The sequence below is a fragment of the Brettanomyces bruxellensis genome, chromosome 6 (assembly GCF_011074885.1).
Source record: "Brettanomyces bruxellensis chromosome 6, complete sequence".
Lineage (NCBI taxonomy): Eukaryota > Fungi > Ascomycota > Pichiomycetes > Pichiales > Pichiaceae > Brettanomyces > Brettanomyces bruxellensis.
This window is the reverse complement of record NC_054687.1, coordinates 746033-767622: the sequence shown is the minus strand read 5'-3', so window position 1 is coordinate 767622 and position 21590 is coordinate 746033. Positions and strand designations below refer to the sequence as shown.

At 38.1% G+C, this 21590-nt stretch overlaps 9 protein-coding genes and 1 non-coding gene across 10 annotated transcripts; 9 read left to right on the top strand and 1 right to left on the bottom strand.

Moving 5' to 3' along the window:
• The first annotated feature begins 900 nt into the window (after positions 1-900).
• Positions 901-973, top strand: BRETT_003770. Its single transcript has one exon. It is a non-coding gene; the product is annotated as a tRNA-Ala (tRNA).
• A 161-nt stretch (positions 974-1134) lies between these two features.
• BRETT_003769 (uncharacterized protein) lies at positions 1135-4881 on the top strand (the record flags this gene model as incomplete). The annotated part of the gene is made up of 1 exon (XM_041282273.1): positions 1135-4881. One exon carries the CDS (start codon positions 1135-1137, stop codon positions 4879-4881), a length of 3747 nt encoding a protein of 1248 aa, XP_041136112.1.
• A 535-nt stretch (positions 4882-5416) lies between these two features.
• On the top strand, positions 5417-6625 carry BRETT_003768 (uncharacterized protein; the record flags this gene model as incomplete). The annotated part of the gene is made up of 1 exon (XM_041282272.1): positions 5417-6625. The coding sequence occupies one exon, from the start codon at positions 5417-5419 to the stop codon at positions 6623-6625; it is 1209 nt and encodes a 402-aa protein (XP_041136111.1).
• Positions 6626-6753: 128 nt separating this feature from the next.
• Positions 6754-8517, top strand: BRETT_003767 (uncharacterized protein; the record flags this gene model as incomplete). The annotated part of the gene is made up of 1 exon (XM_041282271.1): positions 6754-8517. The coding sequence occupies one exon, from the start codon at positions 6754-6756 to the stop codon at positions 8515-8517; it is 1764 nt and encodes a 587-aa protein (XP_041136110.1).
• Positions 8518-9485: 968 nt separating this feature from the next.
• Positions 9486-12653, top strand: BRETT_003766 (uncharacterized protein; the record flags this gene model as incomplete). Its single annotated transcript, XM_041282270.1, has 1 exon — positions 9486-12653. One exon carries the CDS (start codon positions 9486-9488, stop codon positions 12651-12653), a length of 3168 nt encoding a protein of 1055 aa, XP_041136109.1.
• A 383-nt stretch (positions 12654-13036) lies between these two features.
• On the top strand, positions 13037-14088 carry BRETT_003765 (uncharacterized protein; the record flags this gene model as incomplete). The annotated part of the gene is made up of 2 exons (XM_041282269.1): positions 13037-13342; positions 13426-14088. The coding sequence occupies 2 exons, from the start codon at positions 13037-13039 to the stop codon at positions 14086-14088; spliced, it is 969 nt and encodes a 322-aa protein (XP_041136108.1).
• Positions 14089-14212: 124 nt separating this feature from the next.
• BRETT_003764 (uncharacterized protein) lies at positions 14213-14787 on the bottom strand (the record flags this gene model as incomplete). The annotated part of the gene is made up of 2 exons (XM_041282268.1): positions 14213-14468; positions 14663-14787. 2 exons carry the CDS (start codon positions 14785-14787, stop codon positions 14213-14215), a joined length of 381 nt encoding a protein of 126 aa, XP_041136107.1.
• Positions 14788-15656: 869 nt separating this feature from the next.
• On the top strand, positions 15657-16772 carry BRETT_003763 (uncharacterized protein; the record flags this gene model as incomplete). The annotated part of the gene is made up of 1 exon (XM_041282267.1): positions 15657-16772. The coding sequence occupies one exon, from the start codon at positions 15657-15659 to the stop codon at positions 16770-16772; it is 1116 nt and encodes a 371-aa protein (XP_041136106.1).
• A 590-nt stretch (positions 16773-17362) lies between these two features.
• Positions 17363-18097, top strand: BRETT_003762 (uncharacterized protein; the record flags this gene model as incomplete). Its single annotated transcript, XM_041282266.1, has 1 exon — positions 17363-18097. One exon carries the CDS (start codon positions 17363-17365, stop codon positions 18095-18097), a length of 735 nt encoding a protein of 244 aa, XP_041136105.1.
• Positions 18098-18602: 505 nt separating this feature from the next.
• GRS1 (Glycine--tRNA ligase 1, mitochondrial) lies at positions 18603-20561 on the top strand (the record flags this gene model as incomplete). The annotated part of the gene is made up of 1 exon (XM_041282265.1): positions 18603-20561. The coding sequence occupies one exon, from the start codon at positions 18603-18605 to the stop codon at positions 20559-20561; it is 1959 nt and encodes a 652-aa protein (XP_041136104.1).
• Between the last annotated feature and the right edge of the window lie 1029 nt (positions 20562-21590).

Here is a 21590-nt window from a genome sequence, read left to right as displayed (position 1 = left end):
CCATCTTGAAGTGAACCTTCAGCTGAAACCAAGAGTAACCTTCGGGTTCTCGCTGGATTACAAACGTGTTCGTAAGGACCCTATTTTGTTATGGGGGTCATTCTATGTCGGACATATGAGAATATTACCTAGTATTAGATAATCTATTATTATATGTCATTAGATTTATTTGTTTTGAGATCTGAACTTATTCTAAAATAACGAAGATTTAGAATAATATCTAATAGAGACAATCCTGGATAAAATGCACTAACTGTGTATGTTAGGGAATCAGCAGAAAAATAATTATGCGCGATCATAATTCTGTTTCTGAGAATTAAATCTTTTTTTTATATTATGTATGATTACCTCACTTTATTTTCCTTTTTATTTTTACTTTACTTTACCTCTTTTTATATAACTTGTTTCTTCTACGAAGGGACGAGACCCGATAGCCTATTTTGCAATACAACTAGTTCGACTCCACTTTGATGGTAACAGAGTAAAGGAAGTAAATTCATTTTCTTCTATGGTGACACATACACAATTGTTAGAATGTTAAAGGCATTAACATTATCACACAGACCACTTGGTACATTTATATCCACCCACTTAGGTAACCGACCTTACAATTGTCTGAATCTCCCCGACTGCTAGGTTCTTATTAGTTCTATTAAAGAAGGAGTTTGATAGCTAAAGCCCGGGAGTAACTCATAAGGTCTCTCTTAACTCCGACAAAATAAATCTAATGACATATAATAATAGATTATCTAATACTAGGTAATATTCTCATATGTCCGACATTAACTCCGACTTCATGATCTTCTGAAAAATATTTTAAACAAAAAACAAATAAAATGCAATATATAAATAATTAAGTTTGTGCTGCTATTCAAATTGCCATACATTTTTATGATGTCTGGGCGTGTAGCGCAGTTGGTAGCGCGTCTGCCCTGCAAGCAGAAGGTCACTGGTTCAAATCCTGTCTCGTCCACTTTATTTTTGTTCTAACTTTTTTTGAAGGATTTTGAACATCGATCTGCTCGGTGATCGATGTTCATGGATCAAATAATAATGAATGAATGAACACACGTAAGCTTTTATTTTTCATTTCCTTTGTACTAAAAGCAATTCCCCTTATTGTCCGTAGACATCATGAGCAATTTCCAGTTCATTGGTCCCGCTTGTATACGAGTACTAGCGGTACCCATTGGGCAGATGGAAAGAACCGTGTACCAGGGCTATGTCGATCAATTAAGAAAGCTTAAAGATGTACGATTGATGGACTTAACACCAAATCCAGGAATATTTAACCCTCAAGCATATCCAGGGGGTAGGATATTTTATTATTTTAGTTCGCACAATGATGATACAGATACCTTATTTCTACACGATTTTGAGCCATTCAGGAAAACTTTTGTGATAATCGGATTGCTTACATATAACAATAACCTCGAGGAAGAAGAATTGCGAGACAAACTTTCGGCACTAAAGAAGAGATACCCAAGTGCTATTTCACATTTTCTCTTTGTATTTTGTGATGCCAATTCAAGTTACGATAGCGACGTTAATGGCGTTTTTTCATTGAAGGCAGATTTTTCAAATCTTAGGGAGGCATTGTCACATCTATCATCAAGATTTCTGGCAGAGTTTTCTACTTATGCTTCTGCATACGAACATGTTACACTACGATCGCCTGGGTCGATTAGTGGAGATGATATCAAGAGGGGAGAATCACTGATTGAAAAACAAAGACACCGAATTTCGGATTCTTTCGAACTCAGTGCAGAGAAGATTAGAAAATACAAAACAAGGGGACGGAGATTGAAAATATACGCCAATTTTTATCTTCTTGCTGGTAACTTAAAACAATCGTTATCTAACTTTTGTGAAGCCATTTTTTATTTAAAGGCCGCAAGCGATTACCTGTGGCTTGCATCTGCGTTGGATGGGCTTTCTGTTTGCTTATTTTTATTAGCTTTTTTAAATGCTGGTTTTCAACTTCCAAGCTTTGTGTCAAACATATTAAATAAGAATCGAGACTCCTCTTTATCACCGTTCGTGTCACCAACAACTTCTCCAAGATCGTCGTTGCAGCTTCACTCTTCTATATCAAACTCTTTAGAGGTTTCTTCTGCTGCTCAAATTGCTCCATTACCACTCTCTACGGTTCAGCAATTTATAGATAAAGCTTGTTTAAAGGTGTTCGTGTATTATCGGAAATGCGAAGATAGCGGAAAGGACTTTTTACCTTTTTTGATTTATTGTGAGGCAAGGCTTAGACATCTTTGCCTTCTTATACGCATCTGCGGGGAGCATGAACTCAATAGAAGTATTATTCATAATATCGTGACCAATATTCCGATTTCAAATAGTTCAGTCTCTAAGCCAAATTTTGATTCTTTACAGCTAACTGAAGCATCCTCAGAGATTTTTGGTGCACGCTTCAACGAGTTGTCAACATCCCAGCGTTGTAATATTTATAACCAGATGATATTAATATATGATACATTGGGTTTACATAGAAAAAGGTCACTGCTTATAAATGCGTTAATAACGCTGTTGATTTCTAGTGATTTTTCTAAAAATCACAATGTTAGTCTGGTTGATTCAAGCTTTGATATGAAAATTTTTGATCAACAATGCAGGGTTTATGGGATAGATGTTGACAGAACACCATCTATAGCAGGATTACCAAATGCACTTCAGAAAAGAGCTCTTTTGAATGCATTAATTTTTTCAAAGCAATTAAACAGTGTGAATGGTATGATGAAATATGGCTCCGTACTATTAAAGTACTTCTATAACTTATTATCTGATCTTCAGCAGATACAAATATATGACGATCTAAGGAAGTTAACTGTTTCTTCGGACGTTCAACCAGAATATTGGGATCAAAATATGCTTTCTAACGTATGCATTTCAACTAGCGAGGAAACAAGTGGGGCATTGGTCCAAAATGAGATATATGAGGCTAATATAATAGTCAAAAATCCTTTTGCCTTTCCTATTGGAATTAGAAATATTCAACTTTTAACGGAAGGAGAAAGTGTTGTGGAAACGCATATAAACATTAAAAGGAAGGGCATTATAACGACTTCAAATGGTACTCAAATTGTGGTAAAAAGACAGAGTACGGCCTCAATACCATTATTTGTTATTGCGCATTCTTACGGCACAGTTAATATCACTGGCATAAAAGCATCAGTATGTGGATGCAAGCCGCAAGAGTTTAGGGCTTTGAAAGAGCAGGCATTCAACATTGATAAAGAGCCATCGGGATTGAATAGGGCTGAAAAAAGAAGGAGTCATGCAGAGGCAGTGATCGCGGAATCATTGCGTTCTAAATGTAAAGATATTTCTGCAAGTACATCGTTGAATTTGATATCAACGTTACCAATTACGAGATATAAGACTTGGAAGTTTAATGTAATTCATGAACAACCTTTACTTAGATTGGCTGAAACAAATTTCAACAATAAATGGATTTTGTTACTCGAAGGGGAATGCAAACAATTTGAAATTAGCTTGAAGAACTGCTCATCAATACATATTAATGATATGGTTTCAACCTTTCTAGATTCAACAATTGAACCTTTAAATGAGCTTCTTGCCAACAAAAACTTACCAGCAAATGAGACTTATGAAATAGAATATTATTTAATTAAGAAAAAACCTTTTAAGATTCTTAATAAACCGGAACTTGTCGAGGTTTGTGGAAATAGCACGTTTACATTACGAATGGAAATATGGGGGAAAAGAGGCGTTAAAGAAGCCAAACTTATTCTACGTTATGGATGCAGAACACCGAAAGATATAAATGAAAATGCATCCATAAATACAGACAAAAACAACGCAATTTCAAAATTCACGAGAAGTATCACCATTCCTGTAAATGTCACTGTTTATCCAAGCGTTGAGCTTGTGGGATGTGATACAATTCCATTGTCATCTCACACCGAAGTTACAGATGAGAATAAAGGGGGTGATTGTTGGCCATTCTTGAAGAAAGCATGCTCTTCGGACCTCAGAATCTCTGATTTTTGTCTTCTTGCTCTTGATTTTCTGAACTCATGGACTGAAGAAATCGAGATCTGCATTCAATGCTTGCTTGAAGGATCAAAGAACAAATCCTTTCAGGAAGAAAGTGGTTTGTTAACAGGAAATTTGGATAACACTTTTGCCACTAAAATTCGTCTGGGAAGCAAAAAAACAACAAGAATATTGGTGCCCATAGAGAGAATGAAGTTTAGTGAAGAGTATTTGGATAGAAGAATTCCAAGTCTTCGCAACAAACAATTCATTTATGATTCAAAAACACCAAAGGAAGAGCAAAAATTTACTAGAAGGGCATTTTGGCTTCGTAACGAACTTTTACAGCGAATTCGTGCGTGCTGGAAGATTCCTGATGATGTTGAAAACAGTATATATGCTGGTAGGTCAGGAACGATTGATCTGCGGAGCATCCGATTTTCTTCTAAAATGGCAAATATGATTGCGGTTTCAAATATAGATATAAAGTTAGAACTCCATGATGAGAATGAACAGAAAGTGATTTTTGATGACGTGAAACTGAGTGAGTTCTATACAGTGAGGACCTACTTAATCAACCGGGGGAGTCATGAAATCCAAGGAATGCTTAGACAAATTCCAGTTTGCAAAGGTTCCAGATTACCTTTAGAGAAAAGAATTCTTATCAATGGTGTTCTACAACAAAGCATTGGAATGCCATTGAAGGCAAACTCCTCGAGGACTTTTGATCTTGGAATATGCTTTTTGGAAAAGGGCGAATATGAATGGGGTGCAGTGTTTGATGAGATGCATATGATCGATGACAGTGGAAACTTGAACCTAGTAGAACAGCATCTACAGAAAGAACAACTGAGAATGAAGGTAACGTGAACTAGTGAACGGTAATCCAGTTTTTGAAAACATTGATAAATACATATAGATTCAGAATTGGAAACACATGTGTTACGCAATGCATAGAACTCAAAAGAATGAAGTAGCAAGTAAGCGTGAACAGCGATATCACAGAATACTGTTCTCGATGTATCTTCATTTCCAAATGTGATAAAAAAAGGAATTCCATTACAAGACGTAGCGTTTAATGCCTGTAATTATTAATCACAACCCAATGTTGCGAAAATCATATGGCTCTTGTATTTGTCATGGATAACCAGGTAGAAAGCGACTTTTTTTTTGCCCCACCAATCTATTTCCCAACTTTTTTTTGTTTTCTTCGAGTGGGATATGGTAACAGGATAACATCATCTTTCAAGAATTAATTGCTGTGAGAGGAGAAACAGCAAAACATTGCGTAAATTATTGAAAACTCATAAGTATATTTACGGTTCAGTACTTTGGAATTGCCGTTCTGCAGGTTTGTATGTGCTTGCATTGTATCTGATCAAACTACCATAAGCATACAGAAATTATGTCAGGTTGTATCATACGTGCAGACGGATGGCAGGAAGGTCAAAAGGAACATTTCTTAGCTGTGAATCCGAGCGGTGAAATTGTTTCCCTTTATCAAACAGATGAAAATGCGGTAAGTGAGGACCATTCTATTTCAAGAAAACGAGAGCGTCCTGGATTTGATAAAATTCAATGTCTACAATACTCAAGAAAGCACAAAGGTCTGACCGCTGTTGGACAATTGACAGGTAGCTGCACAATTTTTAATATACTACAGTCCAATGGAAATATTAAAGGCGATAAGACTGATGATGGCAATTTGGAAACCTTAGGCGCTGGTCACTCTTTTACCCTTAAGCCACACCAAGCGAGATCTTGTAATTCTATATCTTTCAATGAAAATGGACTTATAGCCATGGGATATGACAGGGGAAGACAGGATCACTCAATACAGGTTTGGAATATTGGTACAAATGCTGGATCACCAGTGAAAGAGTATAGCTTCGTGCCAAACGAGAGCGTTTCTTCTGTTTGCTTCTGCCCAGATGAACAGAACAACCTTCTTGCTGGAAGTTACAAGCTGTTGAGGGAATTTGATTTTCGAATTAAGAAACCGGTTTATTCATTGGCAACGAGATGTACCCAAAGTATTTCGGCAGATCCTACGAATTCTTATGTTTTCGCCTCTTGCAGTGAAGATGGCTCGTTATCAATCTGGGACCGTCGAAAATTGACTACAGATAGCAACATAGATTCTAGTTCCAAGACTAGCACTCAATCAAAATTTACGTCCTCGGCATCCACTGTTCTTAACGAATCTCCACTGCTTAGCTTTCGAAAATTACTGGGTGATTCTCAGAGAAAAACTGGTGGTGCTCCATTCAAACTTTCTTCTGTAGTTCGCGGGGAGATAAGTGCTCTATTTGGAGGGGATATGATTCGAAGATGGAGAATAGGCACTGTTCCAAACCTTGAAGAACTATCTTTGGGTGATTCTCTATTTATATCTAGAGTTTCAGATGTTAGGACGAGATACGAGCGTGTAATTTCTTACGATTATCTTCCAAGCACTCAATGGGCTCATGCAGTGGAATTCGTTTGCATGAGACAGTCTGGTAGTGTTTATAGAATGTCTGTTGAAGAAAGTCAGACTGCAGCTAGATTCAGCAGTAGTAATGCGCTTACTTTTGCTGGACCGGAGGAGAATATTGTGTCGGTGATGATTTAGGACCAAACACAGATATTATTAACAGTGATATCTCATCGATAATAAATGATAATTCAGGAAATGGAACTGATATTAGCGAAAGCGGGAGTGCTGGCAAGAGGGAGCCGTCCATTCCCTCGCAATCACTGATGTCTGCATCATCTACATCTTCGGCATCAGCATCAATTTTTGCACCGGGCCGGGATATTTCTTTGAGGCCCGAGGTTTTGCTAGAGAATGATATTTGTTCAATAATGAGGAAACGTGCATCTTTAAATTACGGAATGGATCCAGAGATAAATATGCATATATTGGATACGATAACCATATTGGAAACACAATCACAGCTAAGAAACACTTGGAAATGGGTACAGATATCTGAAGCGCTTATTTCTGCCGGTAAAATGTCCTTCGAGGGGTACGATCTCGGATTTTTGGGAATTTCAGGTATTTGGGAAACAGGAAGCAAGTTTGATGGAGAATCAAGGTATTTCGGACCCTTGAAAGCAAAAAATGAAAAGACCTACAGTGCTGTGGATCTAAGTACCTTTCATGAAAATAAAGCTGACAAATCAGATCATCTCTCGCCGATGATTCAGGCGGTTAAGGCTATTGTGACACATCGATCAAGAGAAATTCACGCATTAGCTGTCCCGGTGATTGGATTTAGGGGAACGAGTGCAAAAAAATTACAACGAAGACTTGCCATGTATGTTATTGGATGGGACTTCAGTGCTCAAGAACTAGAGAAGAAATATGAAAAACTAGTAAAACAGGGAAATTTTGAACGTGCAGCCGGTTGGGCATTATTTCACGGCGATATTGACAAGGCTGCAGAAATTTTGCGATCTTCCAACAGGGAGTCTTTTAGAATAATATCTACGGCAATATCAGCTTATGATGCCTTTAAGGACGTGCAGACAAACTCGGCTTGGAAAGACCAATGCAGACAATTGGCAGCAGAACTAGATAATCCTTACTTAAGGGTACTATTTGCATATATTGCCGATAGAAACTGGTGGGACGTTCTGGATGAATCTGCTTTACCTTTGAGAGAAAGACTGGGTGTCGCACTTCGCTTTCTTAAGGACGAGGAACTTGATCTTTATCTCGAAAGATTAATAGAAGATGTCATCAAAAGGGGTGAAATAGAAGGTCTTATTGTAACTGGACTTACAAAACAAGGAATTAATCTTTTACAATCTTTTGTCGATCGTACTGGCGATGTTCAAAGTGCTTGTTTGATTGCTTCTTTTGCCTGCCCTAAATATTTCAAGGACACAAGGGTTGAATCTTGGGTTGATTCATACAAAAATATTCTTAATAGCTGGCGAATGTTCAGCCAAAGAGCACGTTATGAGGTTGCCAGAAGGAAGCTTTCTATAACTATAGATGGTAAACAACATGCTCATGCATTGGAAAGACAAATTTATATCCAGTGTGCCAATTGCCACAAGAGCATAGGGGAAGAATTTAATCATGCTCGAGCATCGCAACTACCTGTTAATTCTTCTGGACAAACACACAATTTACATTGTTGTCCACACTGCGGATATCCACTTCCAAGATGTGCAATTTGCCTAATGACCCAGGGTGTTCCGGTTCCCAAGGAATTGATTAATATTGATATACTTGAGGTGGAAAAAATTAATAAAAAATCCGAATTCACAAGGATACAGGATAGCGATAAAAACTCAATTTTGAAAGATGACACAGCTGAAAAGCATGACACGAAGGAGAAGCAATGTATGGAAGATGCTGAAAGGGACTTAGTGGAAACTCATTTCAAGGAATGCTTTAGTTTTTGCCTTTCGTGTAACCACTGTATGCACGCGGGTCATGCTGAAGAGTGGTTTTCAAAACATTACGTTTGCCCAGTTCCTGATTGTAACTGTCGCTGCAATAACAAGTAAGCTAAAAAGTGTACAGGAAAAATGATGGAAAAGATGAAAGGACTTCAAGCGACATTAACTTTTTATACTGGGAATCAGTTCTGTCTTACTTCAATGCAACTTTATAGAATTGAAATAAAATGTTGTGCTGAAAAATACTACGATTTTAGAAACAATGTTTTTTAAATCATAAATGGATTTGAACGATGCTACGCTATTCAAACAATATATAGCAATCTAAACTAAAAATTGATTATTTGTAATCCTTAAATTTGAAGTTTTCGTTTTTGGCGATTTTTAACTCCTACAGCGCGTTTTACGCATAAATATTTTTTGAAGGTTTTTAGCATGGAAAAATAAATCGCGCTATGTTCGCTTCGCATAGTCCCGCACATGAGAATGAGAAGTAAAAATCTTGAAGGGGTATCGTAGAAGAAATTGCCAAACAAGGAGGGGGGGGGAGAGAGAAAAATAGAGAGGGGAAAAAAGGAAAAATCGAAATAATGGAATCAGGGGAAAAAAAGAAAGAAAGTGACAGATTACCATAAATCAAGAAAATAGAGTGTAAAGAAATAAAGAAGAGAGAAAACCCAGAATTTTGGGTTACCATACAAACTATATTACCTTTTGGCTTTATGCAAAAGGCTCTCACCGTATCAGTCACATTGATTAGTACGTACAGTCGATAGGACTGAATCGAAGAAGGGAAGACAAAGGTGAAGGAAAATATATTAGTTTAGGTTGAAACGTTCAAAGGACAAAATACCATAACGTTGGATTAAACTTGGAACTTTCTTAAAGATATACATAAACTTCTTTGATAATATCAAGGTGTGTGTCGATTCGAATACCCAATAATTAGTAATCGACATTTATAAAAGCATCTTATCAACAACAATAAGAGGAGGCACTTGTTGCTTTACAAATTTCTTCTCCTGCATTTTTATTGATTAACGGACTGCAACTTATCATATCAAGTACTTCTAGAAATGGCAGAGCAAACAGATTCAGTCATAACCGACATCCTCAAGAAGATTGAGAGGGAGAGGAATATTGCTATTGGTGCCAATAATCTTCGTAAGGAGACAAACAACACCAGTGTGATTCAGCGATGTAACATTCAGATAAGGGTGGCTCAAAAGAACATCGAGTATTTAGAAGAGACTTTAAAAAAAATGACTTTAAAGCAGAAACAGAAGTATCAGATAGAGCAAAACGGCGAAGAAGCACAAATAAACGACGAAAAGAAGGTCATAATGCCAATACATAAACCAACATTTACTGTTTTAGATCTGCTAAAATACGAGTGCCCATCCTTAGGACACAAGATTCAGTACATGCTTCAGCTACTTCAGTTCAAAAAACAAGTTGAGGAAAAATATCGCGAGGCTAACGAGAAGATTTACAAACTTTATGAGGCTGACGGAGATAGAAGATCATTGGCCTTAGCTGATGAACAACGCTTGGATAGTGACAGAAGACTTCAGCTAATAAAAAAATCCATGAAGCAATATCAATCATTATACGTTGATGTGGATGAAATTTCTCGTGAGAACGCTGTGATAAACACATACCATAAAAATCCTTTGACAGGTACTCTTTCTCTCACAATCACCGCTATCAGAAATGTCGACCATATCTCGTCTCCAATGCTACAGCGTAATCCAGAATGCACAATTGTGATCAAAATTGACGATACGACACGTTTGAAAACTAAATCTGTTAGAACAGATAGGTGGAACGAGAACTTCACCCTAGAAGTGACTCAAGCAAACGAACTTTCTTTTATCATAAATGACAAACAGGACGGACAGCAAATTCCAGTTGCTTTATGCTGGCTTCCACTTTCCGATATTGCTGAAGAGATCAGGCGAAAAAAAGTTCGTCAAATGGAAGGTGGACAAAAAGACGCATGGATATCTGCATCCTCTCTACAAATGCATGCATCCAACGGTTTAACCTCCGCAACAGATTTTAGTGATTCCACAATTGGTGGAGGGGCCGCATCCAATGGAAAAGCCTCGGGTCTTTTATCATCCTCGTCATCCTCTTCGAAAATGTCGAATCTTTCATCCCAGGAAAGGGAAAAATCACAGGATCCAACATTCAGCTGCTGGTTTGAATTGGAACCAGCCGGACAGATCCTTGTTACACTTGGATTTGTGAAAGGCGAGACAACTAATGCCTCCCGTATGGGTAAGGCATTTAACGGCTTGGGAAGGCACGGTGCAATTAGACAAAGGAAAGAGCAAGTTACGGAATACCATGGCCACAAGTTTGTTCAGAAACAATTCTACAATATTATGTGTTGTGCAGTTTGTGGTGATTTTCTTCGTTACACTGGATTCCAGTGTCAGGATTGCCGATTCCTTTGCCATAAGAAATGTTACAAAAATGTGATCACAAAGTGTATATCAAAGCCAAGCTTGGGAGGTAACACCAGGGACGATGACGATGATGAGATGACTTTGAAGCACCGTATTCCTCATCATTGGGTGCAGGTTACAAACCGTGGTACCAAATGGTGCTGCCATTGCGGCTACATTCTTCCATGGGGAAAGAAAAATGTTCGAAAGTGTGCGGAATGTGGTCAGATGTGCCATGCTTCATGTGCTCATCTGGTTCCAGATTTCTGTGGTATGTCCATGGAGAAAGCAAACCAAATATTGCAAGCCATTAAAATGGCTAAGGAAAGAAAGGCTCTGAACGATGCCCGCAGACTAAGATTGCAAGGTGAACAAGAAGAAAAGGAGAAACAGATACAGCAAGCAAGGCAAATTGAAAAGCGTCAGAAACAAATGAGAAGACAGGAGGAGGAGAGAAGACGGGAAGAGTCGGAAGAAAGACAGAGAGAAAGAAGAAGGCAGGAAGAAATCACTTACAGACCACAGGAGGAACAAGTAGAGAAGCAAGAGAAGACGGACATAGTAACAGATTCTCGGGTAGAGACGACGCAGAGGACAGATACATATCCTGAAGTTGCGGTGACAAAGGAGAAGTCGAAACAAGTGTTGAGGCAGCAAGTAGATGAGAAAACACAGAGATATTCTCAGGGAGAGATATCCGAATCAACCGACAATTCCTCAAAGCAGATTTCATCAGTTGCTGGCAGGACTAAACATCACCATCACAGACATCATCACCGTCATAGACATGGACTTGACGACTTCAAGTTTCTTGCGGTTCTTGGTAAGGGTAACTTTGGTAAGGTGATGCTTGCCGAATCCATCCATACCGGACAACTATGCGCCATCAAGGTGTTGAAAAAGGACTTTATCATTCAGAATGATGAAGTTGAGAGTACTAGAGCAGAGAAGAGAGTGTTCCTGATTGCCAACAAGGGACACAATCCGTTTTTGATCAAGCTACACCAATGCTTCCAGACGGAGAACAGAATCTACTTTGTGATGGAATACATTCCAGGCGGAGATCTTATGTGGCACGTTCAGCAGAGGAGGTTTTCACAGAAAAGAGCACAATTCTATGCGGCCGAGGTTCTTTTGGCACTCAAGTATCTGCATGAAAACGGCGTGATATACAGAGATTTGAAACTGGATAACATTTTGTTGACATCCAGCGGACACATAAAGCTAGCCGATTATGGACTTTGCAAAGAGAATATGTGGCTGGGAAACAAGACGTCAACATTCTGTGGTACGCCTGAGCTTATGGCACCCGAAATTTTGAAGGAGCAAGGCTATGGTAAGGCAGTTGATTGGTGGGCTTTTGGTGTCTTGTTGTATCAGATGCTTCTTACAAAGTCTCCTTTCCGCGGTGAGGACGAAGATGAGGTGTTTAACTCCATCCTTACAGATGAGCCTCTTTATCCAATTAACATGGCTAAAGAAGCCGTCGATATTCTTCAAAGATTATTGACAAGAGATCCAGAGCAGAGATTGGGTAGCGGAGCACGTGATGCGGAGGACATCATGGAACATCCTTATTTTGCCAACATCGATTGGAATGCCATTATGCGTTGCAAAGTGACACCACCATACATTCCAGACATTAAGGATCCTAGAAATGTTGCATGCTTCGATGAGGAGTTTACTTCTCAGGCTGCAAAATTGACTCCGGTGAACTCTATATTGACACCATCGATGCAGGAACAATTCCGCGGATTTACCTACGCAAGTGGGGAGAATACCGCCTGTTAACCATTAATGGATCAATCGTATGCTATTTTACTATACCTTACTGTTGATAAGTATCATTGAATAATTATATCTAAAGTGTTTGAATAAATAGAAACATGTACTTTTTGAATCATATTGGGATCTAATGATTCCTTTCATGGGTTATGCAATACTTCGGCTTTTCTAACTCCGCGTTTTTTTTTTTTTTTTTTTTTTTTTTTCCAGTTGTTTCTCGCGAACTTTCGTCGTTATGCGCAGAACTCGACTAGTAAGAAAAGAAGATCAACGAATGTGCTGAAAATTTCATAGATTAGCGATAGTATACCAAGCGCATCTTTTAGAGGTAATCTCTGGTATTACTAAAGTAAGGCAAAAGAAAGTAAGAAATCGATAACATAAGTAAGATGGGACTAGATACAACTATCAAAAGCTTGGAGGGACTTGCGGACATTGACTTTTACAATGCGGTGCACTCTACTTTTCTGAATGCCCAGAAGGATGGATCTTTGATTTATTCTGCAGACCAGAAACCCGAGATCATTAAAGAGGATGGTACAAATATGAACATTGAATTAAAAACAGTTAAAGCGTTGGGTATTAGACCACACAATCGTCCTGCTGCTTCTTCTCCCGAGAGCAAAACTGATGATGAAAAATTGAAGTTGCAGCAAGACAATGACCCATTTGCTCATCCAGAACCAGAACTTACAGTCATTGGCAACTTACTAGATAAATACAGAATTATATTGAATAAATTCCCAAACTCCGACGACCATTTCATGTGGTCACAAAGGATTTTGCCAAACAAGACTCTTTGCTTAAGCCTGTTGAGCTTCAGATTATGCATGCTATCTTGAAGAACATCAACAATAGTGATGAATGCAAAAAGAACAATACGCAGTTCTTTGCATTTTTTAACAGTGGACCAGAAAGTGGCTATTCCCAATTCCATAAACACATCCAGTTTTTGAAGCTGCCTAGGGGCTTTTCTCCATACCAGTCAGGATTGGCTAGTACAACAGAGTTCTTCCTTCCACGTGAGTTGAATGTCAACAAGCATCCATTAATTTACCAAAATGCCAAATTCAAGCATTGGATTCTTAAGATAAAGGACAGTTTTGAGGACGAGGAAGAAAGGGAAACCATTCTTGCCATGCTTTACATGTTCCTCATCAGCAGAGTCTTGAATGTTTCTAAATCTCAGAAAATAACAAGAGACAAGGTTAGTTATAACTTTATGATGATGGACGATTGGATGATGGCTGTTCCAAGAAGTCACGCCAAATATGAAGATGTTTGGCAGAATGCTTTAGGTTATATGGGCTTATTCAGTGCCAGGGATGAGGATGTCAGACAGAAGATGCTTGATTTAGGATTTTCCAAAATATTAGAGGGATGCGGCTTTCCTGTAGAGGAAAAGGAGAAAGAAATCTCTTACGATGGATTATGGTACTAAGTAACATTTATAATTTACTTTATACTTTAGTTTAATGTTTAACTGAATGTTTCCTTTAATAAATATGAATGGATTATAGAAGAGGAAAGCGGAAATAAATAGAATAAATTTTAAAGGAACATAATTAATGCTTGACTAATTTAATGTTGTTCAACTCATCTTTCTCTTTCGCTTCAGCCTCAGCCTCCAAAATGTATGGCGTCAAGTATGGAATATCGTCCTTTGGCTGGATTGCCTTAGAGTCTGGCAAAACATCGTGCATTAAAGAAAGTTGATGAGAAGTCATGATTCTGTAATTTCTGGCATAGGACTCTTCTGCTGGAAGTCTTCTGATAGCAGACTGCATGACTGGATTCTCTTCCCAAAGTAAATCATCGAGTCTATAATAATATCAATTTTTTTTGTTAGTAATTTTGTATGCTTAAATGCATTCAGAGGTTTTGACGATTCATCAGCGATAGAGAAGCCAATTAAGCCATTCAATCAACTCATATTTTCCTAGAATACAATTGAAGAAGAAGCTAAATCAAATGACGTAACGAAAATGAATCTTCTATATCTTCTCTTCACTTACCTCAAACCCATGTTTCTGTAACCAGAGAACTTGGTAAAGAGCCTGGCCGCTGGCATAAATATTTGCCTTAGAATTGGCGTGCGCAAAATAAGATCTGCTCTCCTTTTAACGATAGATAATGACATGATGTATCCTAAATTTCTGCCTTTAATATGCCTTTATAAATAAGGAATAAATATGTATGTTGATTCGCCCAACTTTATCAGCGTTTCAGGTTTTAAGCTCTCTTTTAGCATCAAATTTTTTTCATCCTTTGCTCGATAGATAGATACAACAGAGACTTCTATTAATCTACTTCAAAGAAAAAATTGCCCACTATCCTGCTATATTCGAGCATGAGTCGACAGACAAAAAATCGACGCGGAATTAAATTTGTTTACTTCGTGATTGGCTGCTAAGAAAATAGACTACATATGCTAGAATTTCCGAGGGGAAAAAAACGTATGCACAGATGTATTACTTAGTAATGGAGCCTTCGGAGTGAAATCAAAATGCGAACAGAAAAGCCGGACACATGTTATGAAAATATACATCCAAAGTATTTTCATAAAGGGATAAAATCAAGGCAAATAAAGATTTCGAAACTCAGCTTTAACATTGCCGATTTACCCACGCTTTTTTACTATACCATTCTGACAAATACTTTAAAAATTCGCAATTTACCGTAAAAGGAAAAATATCAACACACACAATTAGATAAAAATGGGAAAAACGACGGAGATCAGGTAGGCCATCGAAGAGCATCGATAAAAGCTCCGGAGGTGAAAATATTGCTACTTACCCGAATATCATGTCATATAACTCAATTCTTCAAAGAATATAAACAATAATATATTTATGGATGAGGAGTCTAAATTCAAACCTTTTAGGTTTCCTAGGCCTTGCCTGCAGAATTGTTGCAGAAAGCATAATACAGTGCAATGAAACATCACACTGCCCAGCAACATACCCTTGCTGCACAACAGAGGGGTTGTGCGGGACAGGAAATTATTGTATGGGTGGATGCGATGCTAGATACTCATTTAACTTGACAGCTTGCGTTCCACAACCAGTATGTCAAAGTGGGAAGTACGAGCTCAAGTCAGAAGATATGGAACTGACAGATAAATACCTAGGAAGTACAAATGATACACTATGGACTTATACTGGAAATGTTTTGGATTATAATGGTACCGTTCTTTTGGCAATGCCTCAAAATTCGACTGGAACAGTTGTGTCTTCAACATTTTATGTCTGGTACGGAAAGGTGAGCACAAGATTCAAGAGTTCACATAATGCAGGAGTGGTCTCATCCAGCATCTTATATTCCAACGTGGAAGATGAGATTGATGTCGAATTTATTGGTTCTGCATTAAAGCAACCGGAATCGAACTTTTACTATCAGGGTGTTTTAAACTATACGAATGAAGCTAATTTGTCAGCTTCAAACACGTACGAAAATTGGCATACCTACGAAGTGGATTGGAAAGAGGAAAACATAACTTGGTCAATAGATGGAATTCAACAAAGAGTGCTTCAAAAGGATGATACATACAATGCTACCACAAAGCAATTCATGTTTCCCCAAACCCCTAGTAGGATTCAGTTGTCCATATGGGCAGGAGGAGATTCTTCCAATTCACAAGGTGTTATAGACTGGGCTGGGGGAGAAATCGACTGGGATGCTTCAGATTTTGATGATCCTGGATATTTATATGCCGCTGTGGATTATATTGAAGTCGAGTGCTACGATCCACCATCAGGAACAAAAATTAATGGTAACACTTCTTATATTTATACAAGCAAAAAGAATTTCACGCAGAGCAGTATTATGATAACTGACAATGAAACAATATTAGACAATTTGGGTGAAACGGGGTGGGATATAGCAAATATGGGCAATAGTGGTGTTGATGAAAATAATGGAACTAGCAGCTCAATTAAGAGCAATGTTAGCCAAAGTACTTCAACTCATTCAAACTATCCAAGCTCTAGCTTACCAGCAGGTTATTCTACTGAATTTTTCCAAAATATCAATTCATTATCTTCTGATTTGTCTTCAAATGCCGGTGCACCTCAAGCTATACCACATTTAGGATTAATCATCTGGCTAATTTTATCGTCACTCTGACGGAAAGTATAGGCTTCCATAGTTAAACAACTGAACAAAACTAGTAATATTTTGATAAGGGATATACTAGAATAATCAAGCTTTGCATCCGTGAGTCTCCCATACCTGAAAATAATTTGTATAAGGTAATTAATTGTTAAAATTTGAAATTTTCGGAGAATCGGGATCACTCCTCTTTCTTAAAAAATCTGGAGTACTTGGAGAAATACCGTAAATTTTTTATTTTATTGAGATATGTAGAGGTTATGTAAAGAGAAAGATGGGACTGTTAAAAAAGACAAAATCTGGGGATGTGTTGCATCTCTTTTAGCTTTGTTATCGAGTACTCCCGTATATGCCAATTCGTTTACTTAAATAGCTCAGATTTCTTTTTAAAGCCAAATATGAGATTTCACCGCGAATACTGGCATACTCGTATACTTCCCGCACGACATCACAAAAAAGAAAAAAAAGAAATGGAACAAGCGTATCAATTCAAGCTCTATCATATAGATAGATGTTCATGATGTGTTCTCAAAAACTAAAATCAAAGGAGTTTAGAAAGGAAGAAATTTTTAAATTTACTTTAGCAGGTATTTAGAAGGTGCAACATGACGGTATCAATCAAGAAAATAGACAAGCCTACCATTTTTGTAGCTCCCCTGTCGAATTGGTTGGAAATCGAGGATTTATTAACACGAGTGATCAATCGGGCTTATGATAAGCCAAGATATAAATATAATATAATATTAACACCAAGAATAAAGTACGGGCTTGCTCAAGACTTTGTCATCGAAGATATTAATAAAGCGATTCTTGCAATTTGGGTGGTTCCATCAACTGGCAAAAACATCAAGGTCGAACAAGGAGACGACAAGGATACAGTCACAAGAAAATTAATTGAGAATTATCCGATTGGAACGTTGGATCTAGATAATACTTTAATCGAAACGGAAATAACACCACTTTTAACAAAAGAGTCATTGAAAACGCTAGAAGGAAGAATCTTAGCAACTGTTTGTTTAAAAAGCTACGCCAATGATAAAAATGGGATGGAAATCACAGGGTTTACATCTTTTTATCCTAATCTTTCTTCACAACTGATGCTGTTTGCCAGAAACTACAGTTTGGAACACCACAATGTGCAAAAATTATGGGTTGAGGTTGTGCAGGAACACGATCTCGTGCCATATTACGAAAAGCAGGGATTCACACTCTTAGATTCAAAGTTATGTGTGGTGAACACGAAAACACACAAGTCCGCAGATCAACCATTGGAGAATGGAATCGAAGCATCTCAAAATTTTCATGTCGCTCTAATGAGCATGCGTACTACTAAAGCTTAAAAATAGATGGAATACAGTTACAGTCAAACATTTAGATATTATTATACCTTAAGATACATGGACGCATTCAGAACAATTTTTGGTAGTGGTCCAATAAATATTATTTTCTGACTATTCTCGATTTAAGCGTAGCAGACATCTACATTATTAAGAGAGGTTTATTTAATCGCCGGAACGAATTAAGAAGAAAAAAAAAATGGAGACACCAACGAAAACCGCTACAAAATTTTTTTTTTTTCATTTCGTCAGACGGAGCAGTGTGCATTTTTCAAGAGGTTTTCCGACTTGAATTTGTGAAATGTCGGAAACTTCTTTGTTGGTATATAATTTTAAGTTTAGTATAAAGCTTCGCTTGTAATTCATGCAGAGGATTTTAGCATCCACCGGATTACTGAATTTTTGCAGATTTCCAAAGCAAGTAAGATATTTTTCGCAGCATTTTAAACCGCAGACACATAAAGTTAGTGTTAAGAGAAACAGTAATATTGGCTTGTCGGTGAATAAGATGGCTACAAAATTCAACAGAGAACAGTTAGAGAGTCTTCTTAAGCACAGGTTCTTTTTTGCGCCTGCATTTGACATCTACGGGGGTGTTTCTGGATTGTATGACTACGGTCCACCGGGATGCGCTCTTCAGGCCAACATTGTTGATGTGTGGAGGAAACATTTCGTTCTTGAAGAAGACATGCTTGAGCTCGATACCACTATGTTGACTCCATATGAGGTTTTGAAAACATCTGGCCATGTTGATAAGTTTGCTGACTGGATGTGCCGTGACCTTAAGAGTGGTGAAATTTTCAGAGCAGATCACTTAGTGGAAGAAGTTATTGAGGCCCGTTTGAAAGGTGACAGAATCGCTCGTGGAAAGAAAGATGAGCCTGCTGCCAAGACCGACAAGAAAAAGAAGAACAGAAAGAAGAAAGTTAAGGAGATTAAGGCTGTCAAGTTGGATGATGAGACGGTTAAAGAGTTTGAAATTATTCTCGCCAAGATTGATGGCTATACCGGACAGCAATTGGGTGAGATTATGGAAAAGTACAAGATTGGCAACCCAGTCACTGGAAATCCACTAGAGAAGCCTCAAGAATTCAACTTGATGTTCCAGACTAACATTGGACCATCTGGTCAACTGAAGGGATATCTCAGACCGGAGACTGCACAAGGTCAATTCTTGAACTTTGAGAAGTTGTTGGAGTACAACAACGAAAAGATGCCATTTGCATCTGCCGTTATTGGAAAATCTTTCCGTAATGAGATCTCCCCTAGATCTGGACTTTTGCGTGTTCGTGAGTTCATGATGGCTGAGATTGAACACTTTGTTGATCCAGAAAACAAGGCTCATCCAAAATTCCACACGGTGAAAGATCTGAAACTCAGCTTCTTGTCAAAGGAAGTGCAGGAGGCCGGAAAAACCGAGCCACTTCAAATGACATTGGGCGAGGCTGTTGAGAAGCATATTGTTGAGAACGAAACCTTGGCATATTTCTTGGGAAGAATTTACCTATTTTTAATTAAAATCGGTATTGATCCTGCAAGATTCCGTTTCAGACAACACATGGCTAATGAAATGGCTCACTATGCCAGCGACTGTTGGGACGGTGAACTTAAGACGTCTTACGGATGGATCGAGTGTGTTGGCTGTGCTGATAGATCGGCTTACGACTTAACAGTTCACTCAAGAAAAACGGGTGAAAAGCTATGTGTGAGACAAACTCTTGCAGAGCCAAAGATCGTTGAAGAGTATGATTGTGAGATCGATAAAAGAAAGTTCGGTCCAAAGTTCAGAAAGGACTCTCCAAAGGTCACTGAATGGCTTCAGAGCAGATCACAGGCAGAGCTTGAGGAGCTGTCGAAGGAACTTGCAGAGAATCAGAAGATTGTTACCAAAGATATTTCTGGTATTGCAGCCGAAGAGGTTGAGATTCCAGGTGACTTCGTCAAGATTGAGAAGAAGAAGAAGACAGTCCATGTTAGGGAGTACATTCCAAATGTGATTGAGCCATCGTTCGGTATAGGGCGTATTATCTACTGTCTTTATGAGCACTCTTTCTGGTGTCGTCCAGAAGATACTGCTAGAGCAGTTCTGTCATTCAAACCATTGGTTGCTCCAACGAAGGTGCTTTTAGTTCCATTATCGAACAATGCAAAACTTCAGCCTGTTGTTAAGGAAGTTGAGCAGCAGTTGAAGCAGGTTCAAATTCCTTTCAAGGTTGATGATTCATCTGCATCTATTGGTAAGAGATATGCTCGTAATGATGAACTTGGTACACCATTTGGTATCACTATTGACTTTGATTCTTTGAAGGACCAGTCGGTTACCCTCAGAGAGAGAGACTCCACCAAGCAGGTTAGAGGTTCAATCAAGGAAATCATTGGTGCTATTAGAAACATAACCTACTTTGGTGAAAAGTGGGATGAAGGTGTGAAAAATTTGAAGGAATTTGAAGGTCAGTCAGAAGATTAGGAACAGACACTTTCTTTTTCTATAATTACATAACACCAAAGTAAAGTCTTCCTTTTTAGGTTTGGTTGTAAATAAAATACGTAAGGTTCGGTTGGTGGATCCTTACAATCCGAAGCTTTAATCCGTTTTCGTGGAACGTACCTTCTTGAAACATCCTTACACTCTGTGCACACATTCTAGCTCTGCGGTCGGGACCAAAATCAAATTCACGTCACTAAAAAAAAAAATAATCAACCGTCGGCAAACTACGCAAAAACTCCTTCGTGCATTAGTTTGACGCCCAATTTTATATGTATGTCATTTAATTAGGTAGACACCCCACAGTAGACTATCCAACCGGTTGAAATTATGAAGGCACGTAAGCTATTGAAACTTTGTGTGATTGCAAAAAGTGCGGATTGCAAGCCATCGTAAGCTGGATACAGTAACGCTTATACCATTTTAGGATACTCAACATGTGTACGAAGCCACCTATATTTATTGTTCGCTGCCGTGCAATTATTGAAAGAACAGTGGGAAAAAAGAGTTAACAAAGCGGACATAAAAAGTTGAGAAAGCGGTGTAAGAATGTTTTTCCCAAGAGGGTGTATCTCGTTTAATTGGAAAGCCCCAATCTACGTTTTTTTCTTCTTTGGTGCGCGAGCTCTGAGTGTCGATTATTCTGCCGGTAATTTAATTCAAAGGGTACATAAATAATTGCCGAGAGCTGGGCGAACTAAACAACGAGGGGAGATGAATATTTTCAGATACAAGGAGGGAAAAATAAAAAGAACAACTTAGTGAGAAAATTCAAAAAAACTATTATTTTTAGAAAGCGGCACAGAAACATCATCAGTCGTTACATATGCTCTCTTTACTTTAATTTAACCTAATCTGTTTAACATACCATTTTCTTACCAGATAATTACGAAGGAAAATTAACGTTTTTTAATCCATTATACCATCATTCCCTATTGAAAAAACAATTTAAATACACCAGTTACACTACAAATCGTTAAGACTTTTTTTGTTTACGCGTACCAGATCCAA